Source organism: Ochlerotatus camptorhynchus, unplaced genomic scaffold, assembly GCF_037179485.1.
Source record: "Ochlerotatus camptorhynchus isolate MF236.1 unplaced genomic scaffold, CSIRO-AGI_Acam_v1.1 ptg000624l, whole genome shotgun sequence".
Taxonomy (NCBI): domain Eukaryota; kingdom Metazoa; phylum Arthropoda; class Insecta; order Diptera; family Culicidae; genus Ochlerotatus; species Ochlerotatus camptorhynchus.
Genome location: NW_027041103.1, coordinates 108,286 through 135,000, shown reverse-complemented (window position 1 = coordinate 135,000; position 26,715 = coordinate 108,286). Strand labels below are relative to the sequence as shown.

Sequence of the window (26,715 nt, the reverse complement as noted above, 5' to 3'; positions counted from 1 at the left end):
TCAGAATCCGAGACTTTGTCCCTAACCTGTTCACGGTTATTACCCGTGAATGGAACATCTGCCCAATAAACCCTAGTGGATAATTTTTTTTTTTTTATATCTTTATTAAGGAGACTTTCAGCCGTTGGCTGGCTCGTCTCCGATAGTGGATAATAGTAACTTACTCTCCATGGACATGGATAATAGTAACTTACTCTCCAAGAAACCACATTCAAACGAGTTGGCTTCAATCGTTGGCTCACAGCTAAACCCAAACAGGGTTACTTCCACTCACTTGCTAAAAAAAAAACCTGTCAATATTGCTTTCGTGAGTGCTCACTCTGAGTGAACGCTCGCGAATCATAAGATTGCTGATTGTGACGCTCTGAAAGCGAAATTTACAGTTTTTACTTACAAGTACAACACGTCATTATATCGTCTAATGATTTCATAATTCCGAAAAACATTGTTTTATAGCAAGTGAGTGGAAGCAACCCTGAACCCAAAGAAAGAGAAATTGACTCTCTTAAAGTGAAATTGACAGGTTTTATGAGTCGAACACATGCTTACAAGTACAAATATCATTATAATATTTAGTGATTTCATAATTCCGGAAAACATTTTTTATAGCGAAGTGAGTGAAATCCACCATGCGTCTCCATACAACCATTCCAAATCAGCTCTGCACAACCTTCTATGAGAAAGTTTATCGAATTCGTTATACTGAAAGTAGTTAGTTAGTTATCTTTATTAAGGAGACTTTCAGACGAACGCTGGTTCGTCTCCGATTCTGAAAGTAAAGTGCGTCGAACTACGTAAATTAGAGTCTGAAACCAATGCATTACTATGGTTATGATGTGCGAAATTGCTGTCAATTAATGAATCACTTTTATGTTATAAACCGGGTAAAAATGTTGACAAACGCAAGCTTGCTTTTCCTGCTACCATTTCATGCCTAAGCTACACTAAGCAGAGCGGTATCTGAGTCGTAATCTGCTCATAGTTGATACACGCGGCATCTAGGGGCACAACACTCCACAACCGTAGAATGCAAATAACCAAACATGTGTACTAGTAACTGTATGTATATATATATTGCCGTCTGCATGCATGGTGAAGAAGAAAAGGCAATCGACCGTTTGTCCGACACTGTCACTGGGTTAAGGTGAAGGTCATGTATTCTCAACACTATGCTGGCGTTCTTGCCTTTGCTTTTGCTGCCTGTTAGACAGTTGTACGCGCGATGCCGGGGTATGTATTTTTGCTATTTTGATTTGAGTAGAATTTGTTGTGTGCTGCTGCTGTTGCATACACGAAACACCATCATCCAGTCAAACAGCAGTGTACACCAGACCAAGTAGAAACGAACTTTCGTCTGTATTGCGATACGACTAGCGTTCATCGACTCTAGTGTACGCTAGTACACACGAGCATAGTGTTCTAGCGAATGGTACACGCACCGACTAGAACTCTGGACTTCACACTACGGAAAAGATGAATTGGTATAGGATTTGAAATCATCAATCGTTATCAGTAATGTGCTTTTGGTTGCTGCAACAATCAATCTTACAAGCGGAAACCTAAAGTATTGCAAACTTGTCAAACGTACACCGCATGCTGATGCTTTGTATACAAAATAAACCATTTTGATTCTTTGAGCATGGTTATATCCAGCTCTGTGGACAACCGTGTAATTTCCGCAGTGTTCTCCTAGATGCAAGCATGTACTCTACTGATTGCTATGTACAAATGGCGGAAAGGAAAAAAGCTCATACGTTTTGCTTTCCACAGAGGAAAAGCTCTCACATATGTTGGTCGTCCTCAGACAGCCATGCTTCTGCTTCCCGTTGCAATGGTACACAAAGAGCGATGAGGATATGCATACAATATACATGTGCCGTATGTGCGCCTGCTATGATTATTTTGCATCACACATCAAACCACCACTCCCACCAACTAACACTAACGTTGAGGAATAGTTTTCACTTTCTACTTGTTGACTTGTTGACGGTCGGTTGGCCGGCATTCTACCCGCTGGCATCATACAAACCGGCAGCTGTACCGGTGTGGAGGAGGTGTGTATGTGTTTTCACTTTCCCTTTCAATTCTTAGCTACAGTTTTCCGCCTTCCTGAGATTTACGATATTCGGGTTTTAAAAATAGAACATAGTCTACACTATTTCTTACGCTTTGTAGGGTAATTTGGCAAATAGAGTTTTGAGATTTATTCTCGACCGAAGTTTCTATCGCAAGTCTGTCGATAAAATTGTGACTGAAGAAATTTCAGTCTGAAATTTTAAATTTTAAATATTAGATCGTGCTGAAATCTTGAATTGAATCTGTTAACTCTTATTAGCTATCAGCATATGAGTGCACCTCCGATAGCCTAGTCAGTAAAGGTACGGTATTACCGGGGATTGCCAAGTCGGAGGTGACGGGTTCAATTCCCAGTCCAGTCGAGGAAATCTTTCATTTTTTTTCTTTTTTTTTCTTTTGGAATGTTCTCGACTTCCCTGGGAAATAGATTGTGTAGAAACGTAAAAACCCAGAAGCATATATGTGCTTACCTTACATATGACAACTGATGATAATGATGCAGCCTTTGATATTGAGGCACTTGCCTACTGACTTTATCATTTTATCTTCAATAGGTAACGCATCAGCATCAGCAACCGTAGAATCTCATTGCACGTATTGCTCTGTTTGGTCTCATTCATTTCATTTTTCAACGTCAATAACAACGATGACCGATCAAATGCCATCACTACTGGTGTCTTATGACTGCGGTATTAATACCGAACGCTACGATGCTTTCTGGTTATTTGCGTGTGTGAATTCTCACCGCCTTTTCCTCTTTCAAGTTCGCTGAAAGTGAAAGTCGAGTTCTAGTTCAATGTGGTCTATTTTTATTTTAGTTTTTCGCTCTAGCCTGAAGATGACGATCTAATTTGGTTGAAACCGAGAGTTTTCTATATGACCCGTTCATAATGTGAGTGGCCAGACATACGATGCATTTGTTGATTGCCGTTATATAAACGATTGTATTGCCAGTTCACAGATAAATAACCATCCTGCTTCAGATAATTATGCAACCGCATTTAACAGCATTAAATAATTATTCTCTAAATCAGCAATAGATATTGCTCGAAAGTGGATACTGCGTGCACAGAACAGAAGGGGAAGTGCAAACAAATCGGTGAATCAAAAAGTGCTCGCTTTTCTGCTCAACGAGCGATGTGATGTGGTAGCGTTCCACATAGGCTTTCTATGTGCACTCACACTATCATAGCATGCTGCCTATCTTAACTACAGGCCGAAGATGCCTTCTACCGCTAGGTGCGCTAGTGTTCGCAAATGACCAGTGGAGCCACTTTCTGATTTGAAGTTCCACTCCTGTGCTGCGTGCGATGCCATTTTGCCTTATTGAAGTAGGTATATCTGGGCCACAATAAAAGTCTAGGAACAGAAACATTAAAAACCAGAAGTTGCACAGCGCGAACACCTTCGGGAAATCAGGTTAAGGCGGACACCTTAAGGATTGTTCTGGATTTATCGTCAACATGTACAGCATTTTTCTAACAACATCAGTATTATGTAAGTTAAACTTATGCTGAAGGAAACTATATATATATTGTTCATTTTCTGGGGGTAAGAAGGGACAGTCTTGAAAATTTAATTGTATGATTATCGTAGGTCATTGCGAGGACTCAAGAAGTGAGTAACAACTGGTATGAGCTGAAATTCATTATGCGACACATTAAGTCACATTCGCATTCAAGAACATGATCAGTACCGGTGACGGTGGATCTAATTTGGACGTAAATGTTCTAGGCATATAGGGTTACGGTATGTAATGTGGGTCTAGTCCTTTCATTCGGCCTATCACGCAAATAAATAATTAATTAAGGAATATTACACAAAAAATAAGGAAAATATTGATCACTGATGATTGATAAATGTGTACCACACACAAATCAATTTATATCACAACATTTCAATACATTTTCAGCTCTCGTAAGTAATAAAACTGGTTGAGAATATCACTCTGTTCGGAGTTTTTAGCCGCCATGACTTCTAAGGTTAAGATGGGAAGGTTGCACTGACGATCATCAAATGGCCTGATTATGGCATTTATTGAATGGAATTACCTGATAATACACACTAGACGTAAAACTCACAGTTACTGTTTGAATATTTTATGTTTATTTTAATTGTTTAACAACGTTTTCACAAGTAAATCATGGACCCAACTTTAGGGACACATTTCTTTTCTATGTTCCTAACTTTGGCCCATGAAATTCATTTGACAGCATATAGCAATAAGAGTAACGTCAACAATGTGGTTTGCATTTGGATGATAAGGAACGAACAGGAAGGGAGATTTTTTCTGCCAAATCTGTATAATGAACATCACAATGTTTTGATTTAGATATTCTGCGGTCGAAAGACGATAAGCGAAATTTTTAATTTTTAATTTTTAACTTGAGTGATTTAATGTAGTTTTCGTAAAATTTTCTCTAAGAAATGTTTTGAGGAATGAAGAGTATTAAGTTAACAGTGATAGTGATAAAAAAAAATACATAAGAAAACGTTACCAAGAGCGTTTTTTTTGAGAATCAAACAGGATAGGACGAAGTTGCATCCATAAATAGACCCAATTTGGGGACAATAGACCGATATTACATACATTTCCCTGGTGAGTTTTTGTCTTAAAAAAAGTAAGTTTTTCAACTTTTTGCGGTTCCTGATAGCAAACGACATGATAAGCATATCTAAGCATACCATTTAGCAGTAGAATATCGTTTGCAGGTAAATTAATTGATGAGTTATGATTAAAAACGTAATCTATGGCTGCATATTAGACCGAGGTTAGGGACGTATACCCTATTACATTATATAAATTATTTTACCTTTGGGTCAGTCAAAAAACAGGTAAATTGTTAAACTAATTATTGTTCATATTATTTTCTTAAATATACAATGTTATATAATAAATTAAAGCCTAGCTAGGATTAAAGTAAAAATTATTCAAGAAACAAATTCAAATGATAACCTAAGATCACAACTCTACGCGGTTACACTACGCAAAAACGTGTACCCCTGGAAAACGCTGCGCTTTATTTTTTGAAAGGACGGAACAAGAGGCACACAGAAAACTTACAAGCTCGCCTGTAAATCCAGACCACACGCGTCATTGTGAGGTTAGGCTCGCAGAGGACGCAACAATGCCGAAAAGTCGTCAAGGTTCCGGCGTGAACTTGACCCGAGATATTACGAGAAGCCCGCTCATCCCGTACGAGGTTGTATCCTAACGACGATCAACTGAGGTTGCACCGAACTGCAGAGTGACGAATGTGGTTCAAAACCCACCTCCTACGTGTCCCCAGACTGACGAAGTTAGGTCAAGCGTACCGAATCCATTGTATCAGGACAACGAATCAGCAAATGCAACCGATCAGGTGGTTTACCGATCGCATGATCAACCACGACGACCTACGAAGCTCTTCAGCAACAGCAACAGTAGCAAAGTCCAGCCAACTAAGCTGAAAATATGATTGACTGTTTGCTGAAAATCAAGATAAATTTGTTTTATCCGTACTGCTTCTTGATGATGAGATTCGTGTCCATGAAAACGTGAAGTGGTGACGCAATCAAGACTTTAGTAATTTCATACGCGACTAATCCGAAACATCTATAGATATTTAAAAGTAAACAAAAAAATATGCCGATTCAGCTAAAAAAAATTGTTGGGATTTGGCTGATATAAAGTTTGAAAGTCCTATATTAACTCTCATACTACCAAGCCTACAAACTCCGTGGCCTGTCCCGTTTCCGAGAAGCGAGATTGTTCACAGCATCACCACGGAGTTTGTAGGCTCGATTGAATGACTGTAAAAAAAAACCTGAAATTTCTAGTCTAGGACCAGAAATTGAAATAAGTAAGTAATGTAACCATGTTACATTCGATATGTATCAATGGAGACGCAGGGCAATCTAGTCGTATTGGAGTAATGAGCAAAATTTCTAAACATGATAATTTCAAAAAAGCTCCCACACCTGGACCCTACCTATCAACCCATCATCTCATGAACCGGGGACCAACGACTTTACTTCCCTTCCGAAGGAAGACGTGATCAAAGATGTTAAGCCTCAGAACATCCCGGTGGCACTGACTGGGATTGAACCCAGGCCTGCTGGGGTGAGAGTGAGAGATAATCACGCTTGTCGCTACACCACAGGCGCCGCTTTAATGCGAAGTACTCATACACTACTGTTTTAAGTGCAAAGTAAACCAACATTACGATGCTATGAAAATTCCACGAAAGGTATTGCAATAAAATTTGAACATTTCCAGCCCAAAACGCTAAACAATATGTCAATTTTGTCTCGACCAATTTTGGTTGCATTTTTCATTTAAATATGATTTTTTTTTTCTACACAGTAACTTTTATTATTAATTAGCGTATTAAAAAAAAATATTATATTTATTGATCTGATCAAAATGACATCTGAAAAAAAGTTGTAGGGGAAATGAATGTAATGTCGGCCCCTAATTTGGGCCCATACATAAATTCAGCAATCGATTAAATTTTCAATAAGGACCAAAAATATCCATTAGTACCGTCCCGATGACACGTTCATCTAAATAAAATTGATAAATAGCAGATTTTTATCGATGGGCCCAATCTTAGACCATTAAAGCCATTTCCCTAGGTAGTTAAATTATCTTGAAGAAAAAATTGCACTTAAATAAAAAAACTTAGTAAATTAATTTTAAAAAACGTAAAAGGTTGATTATCTCAAAACACCCTCTTTATAATTTTTTAAAAATGTTATAAAATTTGGTGAAGAGTTTAAGCTGGTAATTTGCTTAAAAAAATCCCTATTTATTTTTATTTTTTTTTTATTTTTGACTAAAAGATGGCGAAGTCGTTGTTATTTGCGACTTTGCTAAAAACTATGTCAACCAGAGTAAGTTTAGCTAGGCAACGCGAGCACGCTCCCCGCACCCCGAACAACTGTATGCCTGGGCAAATAACCCTAAATTGCAGTAAAAATATTCTCTAGTTCTAACGATACACCCAATGCATTCAAATAATATGAGTTGTAAAAAATAATAATGATTCTTATCTCACCAATAGAAATCTTTAATTTGACAACATCAATGTGTTTCTCTTCCGCTGCGTCTAAATATAAACGGGTAAGTCTGACAGCTACCATATCTGAGAATGAATGGATCATTGAAGATGCTGAGGTTTTGACAGCACCGTACTGTGGCTACCACAGTATTTTACATTGGTTCGTCCTTATACAGTAGCGCCAAATGAAAGCTGTGGTGGGTTCAAAACTCAGCCATCTAAAATGATCCATTGTTTGTTTTGTTGTATCATGGAAAACACATCTAGCTGCTGGACATCACGACTAACATTTGAAAATGGTATAAAATGTTCAGAATTATTATTACTATTACGACTGGACTTAGGAAAAAAGTTATTATGTGTAAATTTATTGAAAATAAGACGCAAAACTCAAATAAATTATTATTTTACTAAAAAAATGCAATTTCATAAACAAAAAAAACTAAAACAAATAGATTTTTTTAATCAAGTTACCAGCTTAAACTCTTCACCAAATTTTATAACATTTCTTCAGTTTTCTTGATAAAAAATATAAAGATTGAAAGGGATTTGTTTTGACGTTGATTATCGTTTAACGTTTTTGTTTTTAAAGATAATTTAACTACCTGCAACTTCTTTTCATGTAATTTTTTTGAAGAAAAAAATATAATCAATTTTTTAATACGCCCTTTCAAAAATTCCTATTTAAATGAAAAATGCAATCATTGGTAGCAGCAAACATATGAGTAATGTTTCATTCAAATCGGAAACACTCATGTCCAACCAGTTTGCGTTTTGGGCTGGAAATTCTGATCATAAACACGTTGTTAAATGCGTGTGGTAATTATCGGTAATGATAATTTGTAATATTTGTTGTTAAGATAATTCGACAAAATCACTGATGTAACGATTTACTACAGTCACTAATTTGTTTTATCGCTAGAAGTAATTTGAAGTTGATGCAGATGTACTCTGTTGCCAAGTGAAAGGGAAAGAAATCTTTCAAAAATCGTTATGCGAGTTCCACTGTTTTTTTTTCTCTTGACGTGACTCTTATATACAAACTCTAATCTGGGGGTGGTGTGTTTTAAAAAAAATGACATAGAATTTACCCCACATAAATTTGGGCCAGTCTAATTATTACAAGGCTATCTTGATGAAATTTTTCTTGTCGATATTTCGCCATCAACATTTCAATAGGGTAAAACTGCACATATAAACAATGACCCACCGACTTCTCACAAAAAATCTCATAAATCAACACAGATAAAAATTTTGAATTTTAATAGTGATGTAAACATTCATTCATGTAAACTTGTATTTCATTTCACGCAACCGATCAATGTTGTTTACAATAATGGGCTTTTGTATACAATATTTGCTACATTGCATGAAATGTCTCAGAACTTTACATGATATATAATGTAAAATTATATGATATGTGACGCTCCATTTATGTGCATTATACTGAACAGAAATTTACACTACTTTTTCGAACTCTGAAGAATACCATTGGGTAGAGAAATGTTTATCCTACCGCAGTTTATATAATTTGTTGGCGATGGCAAGCTTTTATTCGCCAAAAATCGGTGGCGCATATGTTGATGCTGAATTATCAGTATATGTTACAATGCCTGCAGTGCGAGTCAGACATAATGACTTGTTCAGACTTGTATGCTTATAACATGTTATAAGGTCCGTATCCGGAAAAAAAACGAGACATAATATAAACTGCAGACCAGCTTATACAGCTAATTTTTGCCTGTATAAACTAGTCTGCGGCAAAAAAAATATTTAGGGGATAGGCATAGAAAATAAAATGTTTGACTCGAAATTCAGCCATTTTGAATCGCCATTTTTGGTGTATTTGAAATTTCTCAATAAATCGCAGCATCCAAAAGTCTTTTCTAATGGAAATAAAGTCTTTCTTGAAAAAAAACATACACGGTATTTTTTTCGTAATGTTAAGTAAAAATATAAATAGCTTAGAATGTCCTTGTTCAATACATATATATTTTTCTTATATAAAAATACTTATGAAAGAACAAACTTTTGAAATATTGAAAAGCTTGGGCACTCAAAAATGTACAAACAATCGTTGAACAAAAGATTTTGGTAAATTTTTAGACATTTAGGTTTTAAACACTTTTTTGGAATGTTTACTCAAAATTACTAAAAAACATTCCGAGTATATTTTTCCTACTAGGTCTTTATTTTTCTCCATGATTAGAAAAGACATACAACCATTTTGAAAAAAAATACAATATCCAACATGGTCGATCTTTTGCACAAATATGAATGGTTTCCCATAACAAACAATTATGCGAAGTATCATGCAAATTGAAGAAGGTCGAGTCTGATCGATTCGTCATTTAACGTGTAAATTCTTTTTTCGCTAATTAGTGTAACAAGTAGACATTTTTGGAGGAAAACTTCAAAATTCAAGTTGATTTCACGCTTATGTCTTTGCTAAAATATTTTAAGTTGCACATCTACCTCCAATTGCTATGGATTTTAATGCATTAAACCCATGATACTGTAGCTCACTACAATGATTTTGCTCGCCGCAGTTTAAAGTAAACAGTTTTAGTTACTGTCAAATGTTTCTTACGGGTCAGATGTGTATTTTAGCCACTGCAGTCGTTTTTACAGTAGATAAACGATCATTAAAATGTATTTGACACAAATGTTATCATATTTTTGGCAATAGCCAATGTTTGGATCAGATCTCTGATCGAAAAATCTAGATTTTTATTATAACTGTACAAAAGAATTTTGAGTGACCCTTCTTATTTCTTAATCATATTGAGCAGTAGTCATTAAATTTTAATGACTACTGCTCAATATTTTTTATTTTTTTTTTTCCTTTGGTTTGTTTTTCCCGTCGATCTTGTTTTCCGTGCTGAGCACCAATGCTACCGACGTGCCAGGAAGGCAGCTCCCACACCTGGACCCTACCTATCGACCCATCAACTCATGAACCGGGGACCAACGGCTTTACTTCCCATCCGAAGGAAGGCGTGATCAGAGATGTTATGCCTCAAGAACATTCTGGCGGCGCTGACTGGGATTGAACCCAGACCTACTGGGGTTAGAGCTAATCACGCTTACCACTACACCACCGGCGCCGTTACTGCTCAATATGATTAAGAAATAAGAAGGGTCACTCAAAATTCTTTTGTACAGTTATAATAAGAATCTAGATTTTTCGATCAGAGATCTGATCCAAACATTGGCTATTGCCAAAAATATGACAACATTTGTGTCAAATACATTTTAATGATCGTTTATCTACTGTAAAAACGACTGCAGTGGCTAAAATACACATCTGACCCGTAAGAAACACTTGACAGTAACTAAAACTGTTTACTTCAAACTGCGGCGAGCAAAATCATTGTAGTGAGTTACAGTATCATGGGTTTAATGCATTAAAATCCATAGCAATTGGAGGTAGATGTGCAACTTAAAATATTTTAGCAAAGACATAAGCGTGAAATCAACTTGAAATTTGAAATTTTCCTCCAAAATAGCACAAAATTAAAATAGTCGCTAATATTTGTTGAGTGTTTTCCGAATAATATATACTTTATTTGTGTGAAGCATATCCTTTTTCAAAGCTAATAGGAGGTTTAAAAGGTTTCTTAAACTTTGAATAAAGTGTCAAAAAGTAGAAAGGAAGGTATACAAAACCTCACGGGTGGGGATTTATCTGAAGTGCTTGTATTTTACATCAAAAGCCAACATTACTAAATTTAATGTGTTTTTGATCAGTCGGTTTGCATTTAATTAAAAGAATAATTGTTCTTTGGTATGACCTTTCTAGTGTCCTGGTTTTTCCAGGAAAGTAGGGGAAAGTGGCACAATATGGCTGGCCACCCGCTTGAAAACCAACTTATTGAACACATTTTACAAACAATCTGTTGTAGGCTTGATGCTTGAAGCCTACTTCAACTCTCAATTTCATTTTCTCTAGAGCAAATATTCGAAAAATGTTAGACTAACTCAAAATGTCAAAACTGTTATAAGATTTCTGAATCAGAAAACAAGGTCTATCAGTAGTTTCTTGTTACTTATCGTTGATATTCCTTCAGCAGCTTTATTAATAGTCATTGGATTCTTATATGACACGATGTTTTTTTCTAGATTTCAATAAACATTAAAAAATTAAACAAAATATTACTTAAGTTCATTCGGAGCAATATGAGCACCACTGATATTTCAACTTGAATTCTTAATTTTTCAATATTCCTTTCATAAATATGACTGTATCATATGAAATCAGGTTTTGAAACAACTGCTTTGGTAAAAAATCAGTCATTCACAAGACTGAAAAGAATGTAGTCTTAAATAGGCAGTACTTCTGAAATTTAATTTATTCTACAGAAAAAAAAATGTTTCTGTTAAATATTTCTGTGCTAAAACTGTTCATTGTTGACCCTTCATAATGCTTCAAGAAAACATAATATGCTTACGCGTTGTTTACAAGGTCGATCATATCACTCCGACAGAGTACTCATTTTACCCCAATGGTTTAATTTTGGTTACAAAAACATTTTTAACTCTTCTTGCATAAGATTAAAAAGTTTACTTATAATATTCAATTTGTTTTCATGATGTAAATAGGACTTGAACTATCAATTTGGTTAAACATCATTCAAATTTTCCACTGAATTTTGAATTCCTTTATTTGACGTCGGTCTCTGTTCCACAATCTAGTGCCAATCACCGACGGACATCGATTGCCATCCATTGACGGCAATCGAATGTGCAGGAAGGCAGCTTCCACACCTGCGTATGATATCGCACCCATTCAAACACACATACGCCGAGACCGACTGCTTTACTTCCCTTCCAAACAAAGACGTGCCCAGAGATTTTTATGCCTCAGAAAAATCTCACCGACCTCGCCTGGGATTGAACCCAGACCCATTGGGGTGACAAATCAGTCACTACTCCACCGGCGCTGGCTTGAATTTTGTATGATTAGTGATGATTTTCTTAAGGTGGCCAAACTGCCTCACTTTCCCCTATGTAATAAAGACCGTCTTATAACATAGTAAAACATAGAAACATAGTATTACAAAATATGTATGCACTTTTACATCCCATAGTATTTAGACACTACAAATGTTTTCTGCTTTCCTTCATTTCCAGGTTCTTTCTGCAAAACTTATATAACGTCAACGGTTGCTGCGCTCCAACAAACAATACACATAAAATGGTGGACACACAGCACTTTTGCTTGCGATGGAATAATTATCAAAGCAGCATTACTTCTGCTTTCGAAAATTTGCGAGACGACGAAGACTTTGTCGATGTGACACTTGCATGCGATGGACGAAGTCTCAAGGCGCATCGGGTCGTCCTGTCGGCCTGCAGTCCCTATTTCAGGGAACTGTTAAAGGTATGTATACGCCCAAAGCAAAACGAAATCGCTGAGATTCTAAATCTTTGGAATGCACTTCATGACAAGATTCTTAATTGCTAAAAGATGAAAATGGCTGCATTGGTAGGTATAATTTAGGAAAAGACTATACGGCTATCAAGAGAAGGCAAGCCTGCCAAAACGTGCATGTAATTTGCCGAAAAAGCCACGTCTTAGCCTTGTGATATTTGAATTCAGTTTCACCACCAAAATGTCCAAAACACATCTATACCGCTGCTGTGAAAGGGCACTCGCTCTCCAAAACGTGTAACGCAACAGTGGAACAGCAGTACACCGGTATTGGTGTTATTTAAAGGCATCTGTACATTTTTTTGTTTCATCTATACTCTTGCTGCACGTTATGTGCAACTGCAGCCAAAGACCGAAAAAGTTGACTTGAAAGTAGGACATGCTGTAAACTGCAATCAAACCAATAAGCAAAAAAAACAATAATTTGAGAAAGTGTCCTTCAAAGTGCTTAAAAATAAGATTCCACGTTATTCAACCGAACTGCAGCTACAGCAGCGCAATGCAATGCAATTTGGCGCTGCAGACAGACATCATCAACATCATCATCATCGTCGTCGTGGTCGTCGCTGTTGACGTCGTCAAACTGCATGGAGGGAGAAAGATTTCGTCGAAATATTTACTCATTGCGTTGTTGCATCTATATATGCACTTCCAAATGCACATTTTTTCTGTTGCAACAACGGACATCTCATCTCGATCCATGGGAAGAAAAGGAAAGTTTGCCTAATTATTTGGCCGAGCGAGACGGGTACTTTGCGGATGCCATTAGCGCCTTTGTTTGCTCTCGAAATTTGAAATTCCGTTATACCCACCTATTCAGGTCAGCACAAAGTCACGTGAGATTTGTGAATTGTATTGAATTTGATCTAAAAAGAAATAGCCAGCGTGATGTGACCTATACCTGCAGCAAACAGGTCATTTTACCAATTAAATTTAGAATCCCGGCGTTAATTTTAAGACACATTAGTTATACCACGGTGGTAGACCCTAGATTGACTTTACTTACTATAATGACCCTTTTTGATCGTTTTCAGAAATTACTCTTTCAATTTTAAATGTTATTTTTTACGGGAGAAAAGTGTCTGTAATGTAATCATGAGAATATTGGAAAACGACTGAAGAAAAATCCTCAAATAGGGTCAATATAGTAACGCTAGGCCAATATCGGGTCCGTCACGCGACTTGCTAGCATGTTTTACGTTTTTTACTTTAACCCCACGTTTTTTTTTACTTTAACCGCTTACAGAGTACACCATGTAAGCATCCAGTAATAGTACTGCAGGATGTGGCATTCACAGATCTCCATGCGCTCGTGGAGTTCATATACCACGGCGAAGTGAATGTACATCAGCGATCTCTTAGCTCCTTCCTTAAAACGGCAGAAGTGTTGAGAGTATCAGGACTGACCCAGCAGCAAGCTGATGAAACACACAATGTAAGTAGGATCTACAGTTACCATTTTTTTTTTTAATTCTGCAAGCATGTGTCGTCGTAATAAAATATCGCCGATTCGTCCAGATATAATTTGTAACACATATTATTAAACATCGCATTTAGTTTCATGATAACTGTTGGAAGACAAACATAAAAATAGTAAGCAATCATTTGAAGTTACACACTAAGAAATAACTAATTTTACACGTGACGGAATCCATCTTTGACATAAAGATTCAGACGTAAACAATTATTTCATGTAAAATTAAGTGCTACTAGACTTAAAAGTTCGTTACTGGACGAAAACTAGGTTTGATTGAGTTGAATTGCGCGTCTGTTATGACTTAATTTTATGTCAAAATTGACGCTCGTATATGTCAGTCTCACAGCACCTAAATTTACATGATTTTTTCCAAGTGTGTACTTATAATAGCGTAGAAAAGTTTTGAAAATGAGAAAACCTTCCGTAGTCTCTCTTAGTAAATAGACCAAATGCCGGATATTGGGTTTGATTTACCTATTAGGTAAAACTATTTAGAATTTATTCAACACTTTTTTCAGATACCAATCTCATATAATTTTCTACATTACACTTTAATGCCATTTTCTAATAATGTTCTTCAACTCATCTCCAAAATTACTCTGAAAGTCTCCTCAGAACTTGATTCGTTTGGAAATCTTACCAGAATTTTCCAAGAATTCCCATGAAATTGTCCTTGAATCTCTTCTAATAATCCTTTTTAGGTTATTCACAGAATTCTATTCGCTTGGAATTATCCTCGGAATTTCCATGAATCTCTCCTCTAAATTTCCTTGGTATACTCTTCAGTATTACTTTTAAGTTATGATCAGAAGTATATGTAAACTCTCTTCAAAATTACCTTTGAATTCTCCTTAAAATTAACTTCGAATTTTCCTTATAATTCCCATATATTATGTAATACCTCTCCTCAGAATCCCCTTTGAAATTCAAGCCAGTAAGTGGTAGACTCAGATTTCCCATGATGTCAAAAAAAAATTCAATACATCTAATTATTCATCGAGATCGACTGTGCCACATGCCGCGGATACACTTGGATTACAAACTAATGTATAATAAATTAAGAGCACATCCATGTATAGTTTGTGTATAGTTGTATTTTTTTTTTTCCTTTGGTTTGTTTTTTCCGTCGATCTTGTTTTCCGTGCTGAGCACCAATGCTACCGACGTGCCAGGAAGGCAGCTCCCACACCTGGACCCTACCTATCGACCCATCAACTCATGAACCGGGGACCAACGGCTTTACTTCCCATCCGAAGGAAGGCGTGATCAGAGATGTTATGCCTCAGAACATCCCGGCGGCGCCGACTGGGATTGAACCCAGGCCTTCTGGGGTGAGAGGTAATCACGCTTACCACTAGACCACCGGCGCCGTTTGTGTATAGTTGTAATTATTATACAAATAATGTTCATGCTCATAGTAGGCCATACAAGTGTATCCGTGGCATTAATGTCACTTCCCCGATTGCCATCGCCAAGAATCAGTTCAATACAACCTTCGAACCAAAATAATTTATTTGTACAGGCTCAATCGAATAAACTTTACAGAGCCAAATTAACATTTGTGTTATACATTATTAATATCTTAAATCTAAAGTTAAACGAATTGAACCGAGTATTCGCGGTCGTCTCACATAAACCTGCGTCACTCACATATTTTTTCGTCAATGACTCGGGGATAGGTAGCTAGGGTTATCAGTTAAAAAATTGAAAAGGAGTACGTTTCATTTCAATTTTAGAGAAAAAGGAGAACAATGTCTATATGTTTTATCGTCAATGGAGGACAACGAGTTTTCATCATGTAAAATGTCAATAAAAGAAAATCACACGTTTTAAAAAGTTATGTACTTACGCAAAATTTAAAACTATGGTTGTAGTGCAGTCATCAATTCGATTATAATCATCATTCACTCTATGTGTGCTTTTAAGGTAAAAGAGGTCGTCATTAATTTTTGGAAATTCAAGAACAGTTTTTGTTTTCATTTAAAACTGAAATGATGTCAATGAAAATATGTTTCCTGTGTTCCAGTAGGCAAGTATATTGTAATAAACACACTTTCATGAACGTAATTTTAGTTTTGATCGAAAATACTGGTTTTGATTTTTTGAAAATTAATGACGTTCCCTTTTGGTAATTGCTAGTTTGCTTATTGGGTTACGTCCAATTAGAAAGCAGTAGTCTGGTAAAAAAAATATTTTTATTTTGAGCTTCATAAGTTGCTTGAACTTCGAATAATTTTAGAAAAACGTTACCTATTTGACTGCCATTTTTTAAATTGATAGTTCTCGAAGCACAATAAACTACACATGTATTTTTTTTTTTACTCGAAACATTATTTTATTCTAAAACATCAGAATTGATGGCCAACGAATAGTATAATTTCTGTATCCATGATCGTGACTTCCATTTATCAAAATTGCTTAAAATACACTACACTATGGGTAGTAACAGTTAAGGATTGTCCTGGCCACGTCCTTACAACTGGTAGGGATAGGAAAGGTATGTTAGTCCAACATTTACTTAAGAGACCTGCAGAGAACTCTACGACCCCTCATAAATGTCTCGGGAATTAAGGAATTATTTTAGTAGGAAGGTAATCCCTAAGATACACCCAGTCAGTGTTGCTGGCAAATGTAGATTTTTTATAAATGTTGAAATTGCTGCCTAGAGCGTCTGTTGGAAGATAAGGTTGCTGAAAAAAACGAAGATATGGTGAAGTCACCATCGTTGTCACACCCCTAGCTAATTAAAAGGAAGGAATTATGTTGTGTTTTATCATTTTTTTATTGATAGAGGGGAAAACCCGCAGGAGTGAACATAATTTTACTACCTCTTTTCCCGTAGGCCCAAAACCCCTCAATTTGAATCATAATCAATTACAAATTTCAACAATAAATCATTATTCAAATGGAAGCAATAAATTTAACAGATTCAAGATAAGGCTAAACCGCTGAGATCGACAGCAATCTGAATCTAATCTAATCTAATCTAACACAAACGCAGCCAGTACGAGAAAGCATCCTGGAAAATGATTAGGTTAGATAACGCGTTAGGTTACAAGGATGCGTGGATATACCGTACCAAACGCTCCAAGCTATGGAAGAGTGAATTTAACAATCATAATATGTGATGTAATGAATGGTTTATATAATATAGTATAATTGAAGGATCTCGCCGAATGCCTCCAAATGTTTCCAAAATTCCTAATTTATAGATAAAAATGGAATGATCTCACTAATCAGAGAAAACGAGACTGTTGGTCACAAAATGAAAAACCAATGAGGATAAATTACAAAATTTGTCAATTTTTTTTTAGATTCTAGGAAAATATCAAACTTTTTTCCATAGCGGTGAATGAATTCTTGAAAATTTTGAACCAATTATACATTTAATTTGTGACGATAAATAAAAAAGGGCAGTTGATTTGATTGATTGTGCTTCTCGATATTACAATTTTAAAAATGAAAAATTTTAAAAACAAGATGAATTTTACTGATATAACTCAAACTTCATGAAGATTCAACTTATCATCACTCCAAAAACATGAATATTTGATCAAATTTCAGAAATTTAATTGCACATAGGGGAAAAGTTGACTTCGGCAATACCTTAACCTATTATCGTCAGGGGGGTAAACAACGTCCTTGAGACCTCAATTTTGGCATGTGGATACATTGTGTTTCAGAGCAACTATTGGCCAAATTTGAGTGCCCTAGGACTTTGTTTACCCCCTGACGATAATAGGTTAAGGTATTGCCAAAGCCAACATTTCCCCTGCTTCAAAATTACACATTTTGGAACTATTTTGGAAAGACAATGAGCCGTTTAATATGACTTAGAGAGCAGTTTAACCCCCCCCCCCCCTTGTCATCCCTCTGGCTACGCCTATGAGTCCAGTCTTATACTAAACCCTTTCTAATATAACCGGTTCTGTACATACTTGGACATGAACTAGTGAGCTATTTTGTATGAAAACGTCAGTTTAACAACTTCAAAACCATCCAAATTTTTAATGGCATTTGCAATAGGATGAGGTTGTGTCAAAATAAAATGGAATAATATTCAAGGATTAAAAAGAAGGATATTTTGAGGCAAAAAAAGGACATTTAAAAAAATGTTGGATTCCATATGGTGACCCTATCGGTAGCTCAGCTCAGCATGCTTACTGAGCAGAAGGTTGGGAGTTAGATTCCAGGCCCCACCCCCTTCCTTCACAATTGTCACTATGCCTTATTCTATCGCAATAGATTTTAATGAAAAAAAATTTTGCTTTATACGATCGCATTACTTACCACAGTGAATCCTGATTAAAAAAAAACACACTCCTCACTAACACAGCCATCTTATCCGTGACAGCAGTGGAGATGCAGAGGTGCATTATGTCTCTAGTAACAACGGACGTCGGACTAATCATTCTTTCCTCCCCAAAAGTTGTCCTGGGTGCGCCATATGACCACCACTGATCATTGTATTTGGAATCATGAAAAATGAGATGATTTAAGTCGCTTTTGATCATTAGTTGGCCCTACTCACAGATCATATTCCATAGAAATATCTCCGAAATTAGGGGACCAATTTTAAAGATATTTATTAGCGTTCTATGGGACGCCTTACAGAGCATAGTGGTAAAGAATGCAGATTTAGGTGGAAGGATACGTTTCAAGCCTAAAATTGAAATTTTAGACAAAAAGTGTGTCCTACAAAGTTGTTCCTCATAGTTAGGCCCTCATTTTTATGACAATGAATTCGAGGGTGGTTCTTTTTATCATTGAAATCAAAAATTAAACTTTTTTGTTTGAAGGAATTAATGTATACATTCTTTGACAAAGATGAGCTAATTTCAAGCAACTTTGTGAAGAAAAACCTAGGTCCCAGAATTTTAAAAATTATAAATTGAATGAGAATTCATGTAAGACCTATTTTGATTGCTGAGAGGGCGCTCCTTTGGAAAGGTCCTAGAACGCGTTGAATGACGCGGAACATCACAATTGAATGAGGCTTCTTATGAAAAGAGCAAGTAGGGGAAATTGATGTAATGTCGGCCTAAACTACCCTAATTTAGGCCCATACATAAATTCAGCAATCGATTAAATTTTCAATAGCGACCAAAAATATCCATTAGTAGCGTCCCAATGACGCGTTCATCTAGATAAAATTTACAAATAGCAGATTTTTAGCGATAAGCCCAATCTTAGATCCATAGGCCAACATTAGAGCCATTTCCTCTATGTGTGATTTAACAGTATCAAAAATGAATACCGCATTACTTTTCCATAGTAATGAGGTACTAGGACATGCGCTAAACAAAGGATACGGAATCTCACAAAAGATCAATGTATTGGTCGCAGTAATTATGACCCTAAAAAAGGGAAAAAAATATTGATCAGTACTCATTGCAATGAAAAAAAACATTGAAAGCAAATGTAAACTTTGATTTGTACAACGTAATTCCAAAACTAGATCATTGAAGCCCCATTGCATCAGTTTTGGGGTAAACCAACCAGATAGTGAGTACCAATATGCTACGTATCAAAATCAATCTGAGGTAGATGCGTTATATATTGGATTATACCTATGCTGTTTATCTCACCAACAGCGAGACAATCCCGGATGAAAAGAGTGGATGTCGGCCTAAGTGTCCCTAATTTGGACCCATACATAAATTCAGCAATCGACTAAATTTTCAATAGCAACCAAAAATATCCAAAAGTAACGTCCCAATAACGCGTTCATCTAGATAAAATTGATAAATAGCAGACTTTTAGCGAAGGGCCCAAATTAGGGACATGTAGGCCGACATTACCTACATTTCCCCTATATGGTTTTTGACTTATATATAATGCTGTCGCACTTGATGCAGACCTAAGATGAAGAGGAGGCAGTTGGGTTCTTTTTGCCTGTGACGTGTTCTTCTTAACTCGCGGAAACGATCGTGCAAAAACTATTTCATTATGGGCGGCGCCGTCGACTGTCAAATTTCAAAAAAATAGATTGCCTGTTGTAAAAATTCTCGCGTTTCTATACGTTTACCCGACCAATCGGGCGCTGGTTCGTGTTTGACAGAAAAGTGGTTCATAAAAGTCCCTCTATTGTCTCCTCTTCCTCGTAGAGATGCAGGCCTGTGCATCTTAACCTTGGGAACCACCAACTACGTCATTTACTTGAGGTTATATCATTGACATCATCGAACTGGGACGTTTCATCGAAATTCTGGACCGTTCCCACCGACCAGATAGCATTGATTCTCGGAAAACCTGGTCAGGCTCTGACCAGCTTCGTTTTGTGATAAAATGACTCGATCGAAGAGATGACCAATAAAGGTTTTATTTTGGCATCTGAAAAATGTCAATTGTATTCTAACAAAAATTTCGTGTGCCTTCGTAATGTCATGGTGTTTTATTACGCCGGTGGCGGCGTTAGGGGTAATTTTGTTGGACGGTGGTGGAGCGTCACGTAAAAAGCACTTTGATGGTGTATTCAGATCTGAGCGTGCATTAGCGGAGCGGAGCAAAATTTGAGTTGGCATGAGAGAGACAACTAGTACTTTTCTCCCTCAGGATGGAATCCACCTTTAGGCGATGGGGTGGCGGCGATGGCTTAAATCAGCGTAACGTTATTTTTGGCCTTGATAGTGTATACAAATTGTTCAAAAACAGTTCGTATCTGGTTCATCAATAATTTAAAAGAGATTTAATGATAGAAAAGAGTTTCAACTTTCATTCAAGTCAAGTCAGTTGAACGGCAAGGTTTACACAGTCAATTTGCGTTCAAATTAGTTGGATTCAATTGTTTCAATCTAATTGAATTCAAGTCAGTTGAATTCAAGTGAGTTGATCAATTGACTTGCATTATCTATACCCAGCTTTAAGCTGAGTTTAGACTAGGCAAGTCAAATGATCAACTCAGTTGAATTCAACTGACTTGAACGCGAATTGAACGTGTAAACCATGTCATTCAACTGACTTGATCAACTCACTTGAATTGAAAAAAGTTGAACCAGGCCCAACTTTTCAAGCCAATTGAATACAACTGAGCTGATCATTTGACTTGCCTAATCTAAACCCAGCTTTAGGAAAGGTGCCCACTGTTGTGACGGTGGTGTATCATCTGCTATTATGTCAAAACATCATGCGCACGTTCACCTCACGCCACACGACATCAACATGATCTTTTAAGCTGTTGTATGATGCCATACCGCCGCCAGCGCTTGGCTCTACCTAATGCGAAGCGCCCACTGGTAGGGCGGCGTTGTGACAGCATCCAAATAATTCTTGATAAAATAAGTATTTACAAAAGATGAAGACGGCTTATATTACGAATGATCATGGTTGACCATTTTTATCACATTGCTAAAATATCTTCAAATTTCATTTTTATAGTTAGCGCAAGTACAAACATCTACCGGATCCGGTAGCCGAACACCTGTAGGTCTTCATCCCAGTTATACGGATAAACTCGTTGAGGATGCATTGTATGCCCAGGGAGTGCCACCGCCCTCGCATCTCAACAACCTACACCACACACCGGCCGCTCACGGTGGATCCACGGTGAATCAGCTACTAAGAAGAGCAGCTGCGGCTGCTGCACTTAGGCGCGAGCGAAACAATTCCAACCAATCAGATGAGCTCTCCCTTAAACGCCATCGAATGTCAACTGACAACAATATTCTTGGCAATAACAACAATTTAGACGTGGTGAGTCACATGCCGCAAATAACTGCAACCGACTTCTCCACCCACATGAAAACAAACAACAGCGCTCCAAACTCCCCGCACATTAAGGAACAGCACCGGCATGAGAGCAATAAGACGCCTAATGGTAAGAATCTTTATAAGATGAGTTAACTTGGCATAGATCCTAATAGATTCATTCTTCCACAGGTAACAATAACAATAGCATCAACATCAACAACAACACAAACAATCTTAACAACAACAACAACAATAACAACAACAACAACCTTAACACCCACAGCAAGGATAATTCAAATGCAGGTGATCATCCTAGCAGTAATTTATCGAGTATAGCAACCAACGGGGGAAATGGTGGTGGAAGTTTAGGTTCCCATACCGATAAAGATAGCCTAACGCCGTCACCGTCAGTGCGCTCCAATGAGGACGTTAAATCGGAACCGATGGAATTGGTTTGCAGTTCGAACGTAGAACATGAGAACAGTTCCGATTCGATCGTGGACGATCATCACGACATGCAACACCCTGCCGACATTAAAGGACCTATAAGGTAAGAAGCCATGTGCTTAAACAATATTTCGTAATCAATTTCTGGATACATCTGATATAATAAAATGAGTTCTTTATTTTTTATTCTCTGTTACTCAGTTCCCCTCATGAAGATGACATGGATAGTAGCATACATTCCCACACGGCCCCTCCATTTCTGATTTCTCCCGGAGATCAGAAGCTGTTTGCTCCCCCGGGATCGTTTAATTTCTCAATGGCCGCGCTTGCAGCTGACCCTGCAGCCCTTGCAGGTAGGATTCATCATGATATTAGACTACATCCACAAATTTTAGCAAATGATATTCATCACCAGTTTAATATTCAAAAGCATGACAATAACTACATTCAACAAGATAAAGATAATTGCAATAATAACTGTTAATCCACTTTGTCTTCGTGACACAGGTTTCAACTCACAGGCACTACAAGCTGCAGAACTTGCTGGTTCACCGCAAGGTAAGTCCAAACTTGTAATTTATTCAATTTGACTATTTGATTGTGGAATCTATCTCTCACATTTATTTACTTGTTGATTTATTTACCAAAAACATATAATGAGCCCAAAATATATATTTTCCATTTTCCAATTTTAAATCCAAACATAAAACTAATACCGATAACAATTAAAACAAACAAGACAAGCGTCAATGTTAGTTCAAATTCCTTATCAAATAAGAAAATATGGATTAAAAAGCCATCAAAATCTCGCTTCAGCTCACTTCTATTTTCTGTTTTCAATTCTCTCAGTCTTCTTTTTCAAATCAATACTAAGCGACGACAAAAATAAATATTTCATTCAAGAACCCGTACAGTACAGTTACTACTTTCCATATTTTCTTCAAAAAAAAAATCAAACTAATACGACTACCATGTGAAGGCAAGGTGTAATGTTTATAAAACAAACCGTAACAAACCAAATGATGGATTCAATTTAAAATCGTGTACATATTTTTGAGTTCCTTTCCTCTCGGCATTACTTTAAATGATAATACATACGACATAGAGCTTAAGTTGGCTGACGGTTGTTGGACGTCCCTTTAACCTTCGCTGCAATAGGAATATTGTATTTTTTTTTAATTTTCGAAAACCGATGAAAGGTTTATCAATACGAGAGCCAATTATTTGAAACTGTCTTGCTTTAAAAAAAAGCGTGAATTCGTGTATTTTTAGGTCTCCTTAAAAGTACATGATCCAAATCAAGACACATGTGGACGAACTTGTTTCCATTCCAAATCGATCTACTAACCTTAAACTAACTGTACTATTTATTTCCAAATGACTAACAGCTTTTTCTATAATTTCCCGATCCGCTAAATAAAACCTCCCAAAAATTTGACAAACCAAACAGAATTCAGTCCAAATCGTTGACTTTTGTTCGGTATTCGTCCTCATTTATTCGCTCATTATTTAACTGTTATCGATTGTGTGCTACATTCGTTTCTTTATTTACGATCAGTGTTTTAAGTATTGTATAATTGTTATTTGGAATTCTGATATTTCGTGTTATGGTCGTGTTCATTATTAAACGTCGTGTTTGTGTGTTTTACTCATAATATTAATATGTACTACAAAAATCAATACTATATGTGTTTTTAATTTCATTTTCATTTATTAATTGCTGCATTCAATAAATAATGTTCAAGTCTAGCAAATGTTCAATTGGAAAATTCAAACGAATGAGATGTCATCGTGTTTTTATTTATTTTCATTTTCGTGAAAATCTTACACAAATGCAAATGCGCACGCAGCTTTTTGCAATCAACAAAATGTAACCAAAGATTCGATAACTACTAATTCTACCATGGAAGAACTACACAATACCAAATCTTCAATGTTCGATCTTGGACCTGCTCACCCCCATGATGTCAAAATTAATTCGGCTTCGCCCTCCCTCCCCAGAATTGAACCCTGCTGAAAATTTTGATCCGAATCCCTATTAAAATCTAAAACCCAATCAAACCATAAAAATGTATTCTGGCAAATTTGCGGTAGTTTAAGTACTAATACTAGTATGGACAATCACATCAACATACGATTTAAAAAATAAAATTGTACCTGTACATATGACTCTTAGTGTATACAATTATAATTGGCAATGAAACTAAAATTATGCGGAATATGTATATATATATATATAAACAAAAATTCAAAAATGAACGCGAAAATTGGAAATGGAGATTATTATTACTATTATTATTATAAGCTAAAGGCAAATGTAAGTGTTTTCAAAAAGACAACGTGCGTACCTTATAAAACACACGGAATACACCTAAAAAAATGAAAAAAAAATTCATCTAAAATGTATTATTTTTGTTTTTCTTGTTATTTGTTTTTCCAAGATGCGTGAAAATTTTGAAATTTTGAAAACACAAACATACTTAGACTCTAGTTTGGTAAGCAGGAGCACTTATCGTTAGGGAAGAAGAATTCAATGCTTTTATAATTTACATTTAAGTTTTATTATCTTACTAATGGTTCAAGGGATGCAATGGTTCTTGCAACTATGATAGATTATGATTTATTTGTTTTTTAATTCAAAATTTGGTTGACTATTTTTTGGCTTATTTCAAAACATAGGATCCAAACTTATCCTATTAACTTGAACTGTATTATGCATATATAAAAAATAAGTCGGCCTTTTTGTTTTTCTTTTTTTATTTTGAACCAATGAAAAACTTACTTACACCTGTAAAGTTCACAATTGGTGAAGGAAAATTCAAACCATAAATTCAAAACATTTGCCACTGTTGAGTAATTGTTGGGCTAATATGCGACGTATTTTATAACTTCTTCTGTCGTCAGGTCGACTGACGACGATCACAAATTCCAACGAAAAATCGTCTGACTTCCACGACGCACATCCTCCTCCATCGTGCTCGATCCTGTCACCAACGGCCAACCCGATGATACATTCCATACCGCTGAACCAACCAGGCGAGGATTTTCGCTGTGATCCGTGCAATAAGAATCTCTCGTCGTTGACGCGTCTCAAGCGCCACATTCAAAATGTTCACATGCGGCCAACAAAAGAACCCATTTGCAATATTTGTAAAAGAGTGTACAGCTCTCTCAATAGCTTAAGAAACCACAAAAGCATTTATCACAGGAACATGAAACCACCAAAAGAGGAGCATATCTTGCCAACGAACTCTGGCCCTACGTCACAACAGGCTTTATCCAACATGTCCAGTGCCGTGGATCAGAAGCATCAGTATTTCTCTTTGAATCATCACACAGCCTAGACAAACAGTTCTTCCACTTACGCCTTGCATCACTCAGCATAGTAACGCTTACGAAAGTTATTGTTTTCTATTTTATTGCAATATAACAACTGTCATTACTATCGAGAACGAACATTTTCATACAAAAAAACTCCATCATTTTTCTAATCGTAGTAGGCATATTTTTAAGAACTTAGTAGATAAAGTTTTAGTTCACATAGCAATTACGCTTACACAGTTCTCGTACACTTGTTCTAGGAAAGCATGTACTAAACCGTTTGTTTGAACAAAAAAAAACGTAGTTAACAAAATGGAAAACATAGTTTTATGTTATCGTAAATGTATAAAATTAGCAAATATTAAAAACTAGGTAAATCATTTTTTTTGTACGACCAGAACGCCAAATTCTGTAGACACTTAAAAACAAAAGCAAAATTGGAAAACAAAAATTGAGACATTAGTGACTTTAAAAACCAAATCAGGCTTATCAAAACGAAACAAAAAGTTACTTTCAAATCGAAAAACAAACAATTGCAAATTGCATAAACAATAGCTGTACATTTTTTGGCTGCTTTTGATCTTGTTATCCTTGTTAGCTTTTCCGAAACCGGAGTAAAAACCAATAGTGCGAGAAGAGATAAGTGAATGTCAAAAGTATTTACACGCGCGTGTGCACACTCTTCTGCACATCGTTAGAGGGATCCAATTCTTATAATAGCATTTCTGTTATGACTGATTTCAGTAATCCTGATTCCTTCACCACTATTGTCGTATTTTCGGAATGATCAATAGCGAAACGGAAGATTTTATCTCTCCGACGGATAGTAATGAATGTTATGGAATTGAGACGTGTGTGTATAATCTCTTACCCTGCTTACACTTAATTCATCAAAACCGTAGGTGTTAATGTCATTCATGTTGTTTTTGCTGACAGGAATAATTTGAAAAATGGAAAATATAATATAACATTTATAATTTGTTTTTTCTCAAAAGTTTTTATTTTCGGTTTTAAATTCGGAAAACATTACGCTTCTCAAAATCAAAAGTAACTAAAATATGCCTGAAATTAGAAGAAATTCAAAACAAAACAAAAATTCCAAACTGATCAAAAGAACAGTAAGTCACTATTGTCTCTCTTTTCTTTTCCCGGTGATGCTGCTTATCAATCCGATCAATCCCAATCACGCAATATCAATTGCACATTCTAATATAACGTGGTCGGATGGT

The 26,715-nt window shown here is 36.2% G+C and overlaps 1 protein-coding gene across 4 annotated transcripts in view; it reads left to right on the top strand.

Moving 5' to 3' along the window:
- Positions 1-26,715, top strand: part of br (broad-complex core protein) — a 155,229-nt gene that overhangs the window by 117,458 nt on the left and 11,056 nt on the right. For 3 of the 4 annotated variants that reach the window (XM_065237475.1, XM_065237473.1, XM_065237470.1), the window contains exons 2-7: positions 12,252-12,501; positions 13,799-13,987; positions 21,407-21,845; positions 21,908-22,268; positions 22,367-22,518; positions 22,673-22,723. In XM_065237475.1, coding sequence (XP_065093547.1) covers positions 12,316-12,501; positions 13,799-13,987; positions 21,407-21,845; positions 21,908-22,268; positions 22,367-22,518; positions 22,673-22,723 — 1,378 coding nt within the window. In that variant the 5' untranslated portion in view covers positions 12,252-12,315. Of the gene's footprint in view, positions 1-12,251; positions 12,502-13,798; positions 13,988-21,406; positions 21,846-21,907; positions 22,269-22,366; positions 22,519-22,672; positions 22,724-25,201; positions 26,135-26,715 lie in introns of those variants that run through there. The other variant, XM_065237474.1, reaches the window with a different exon arrangement.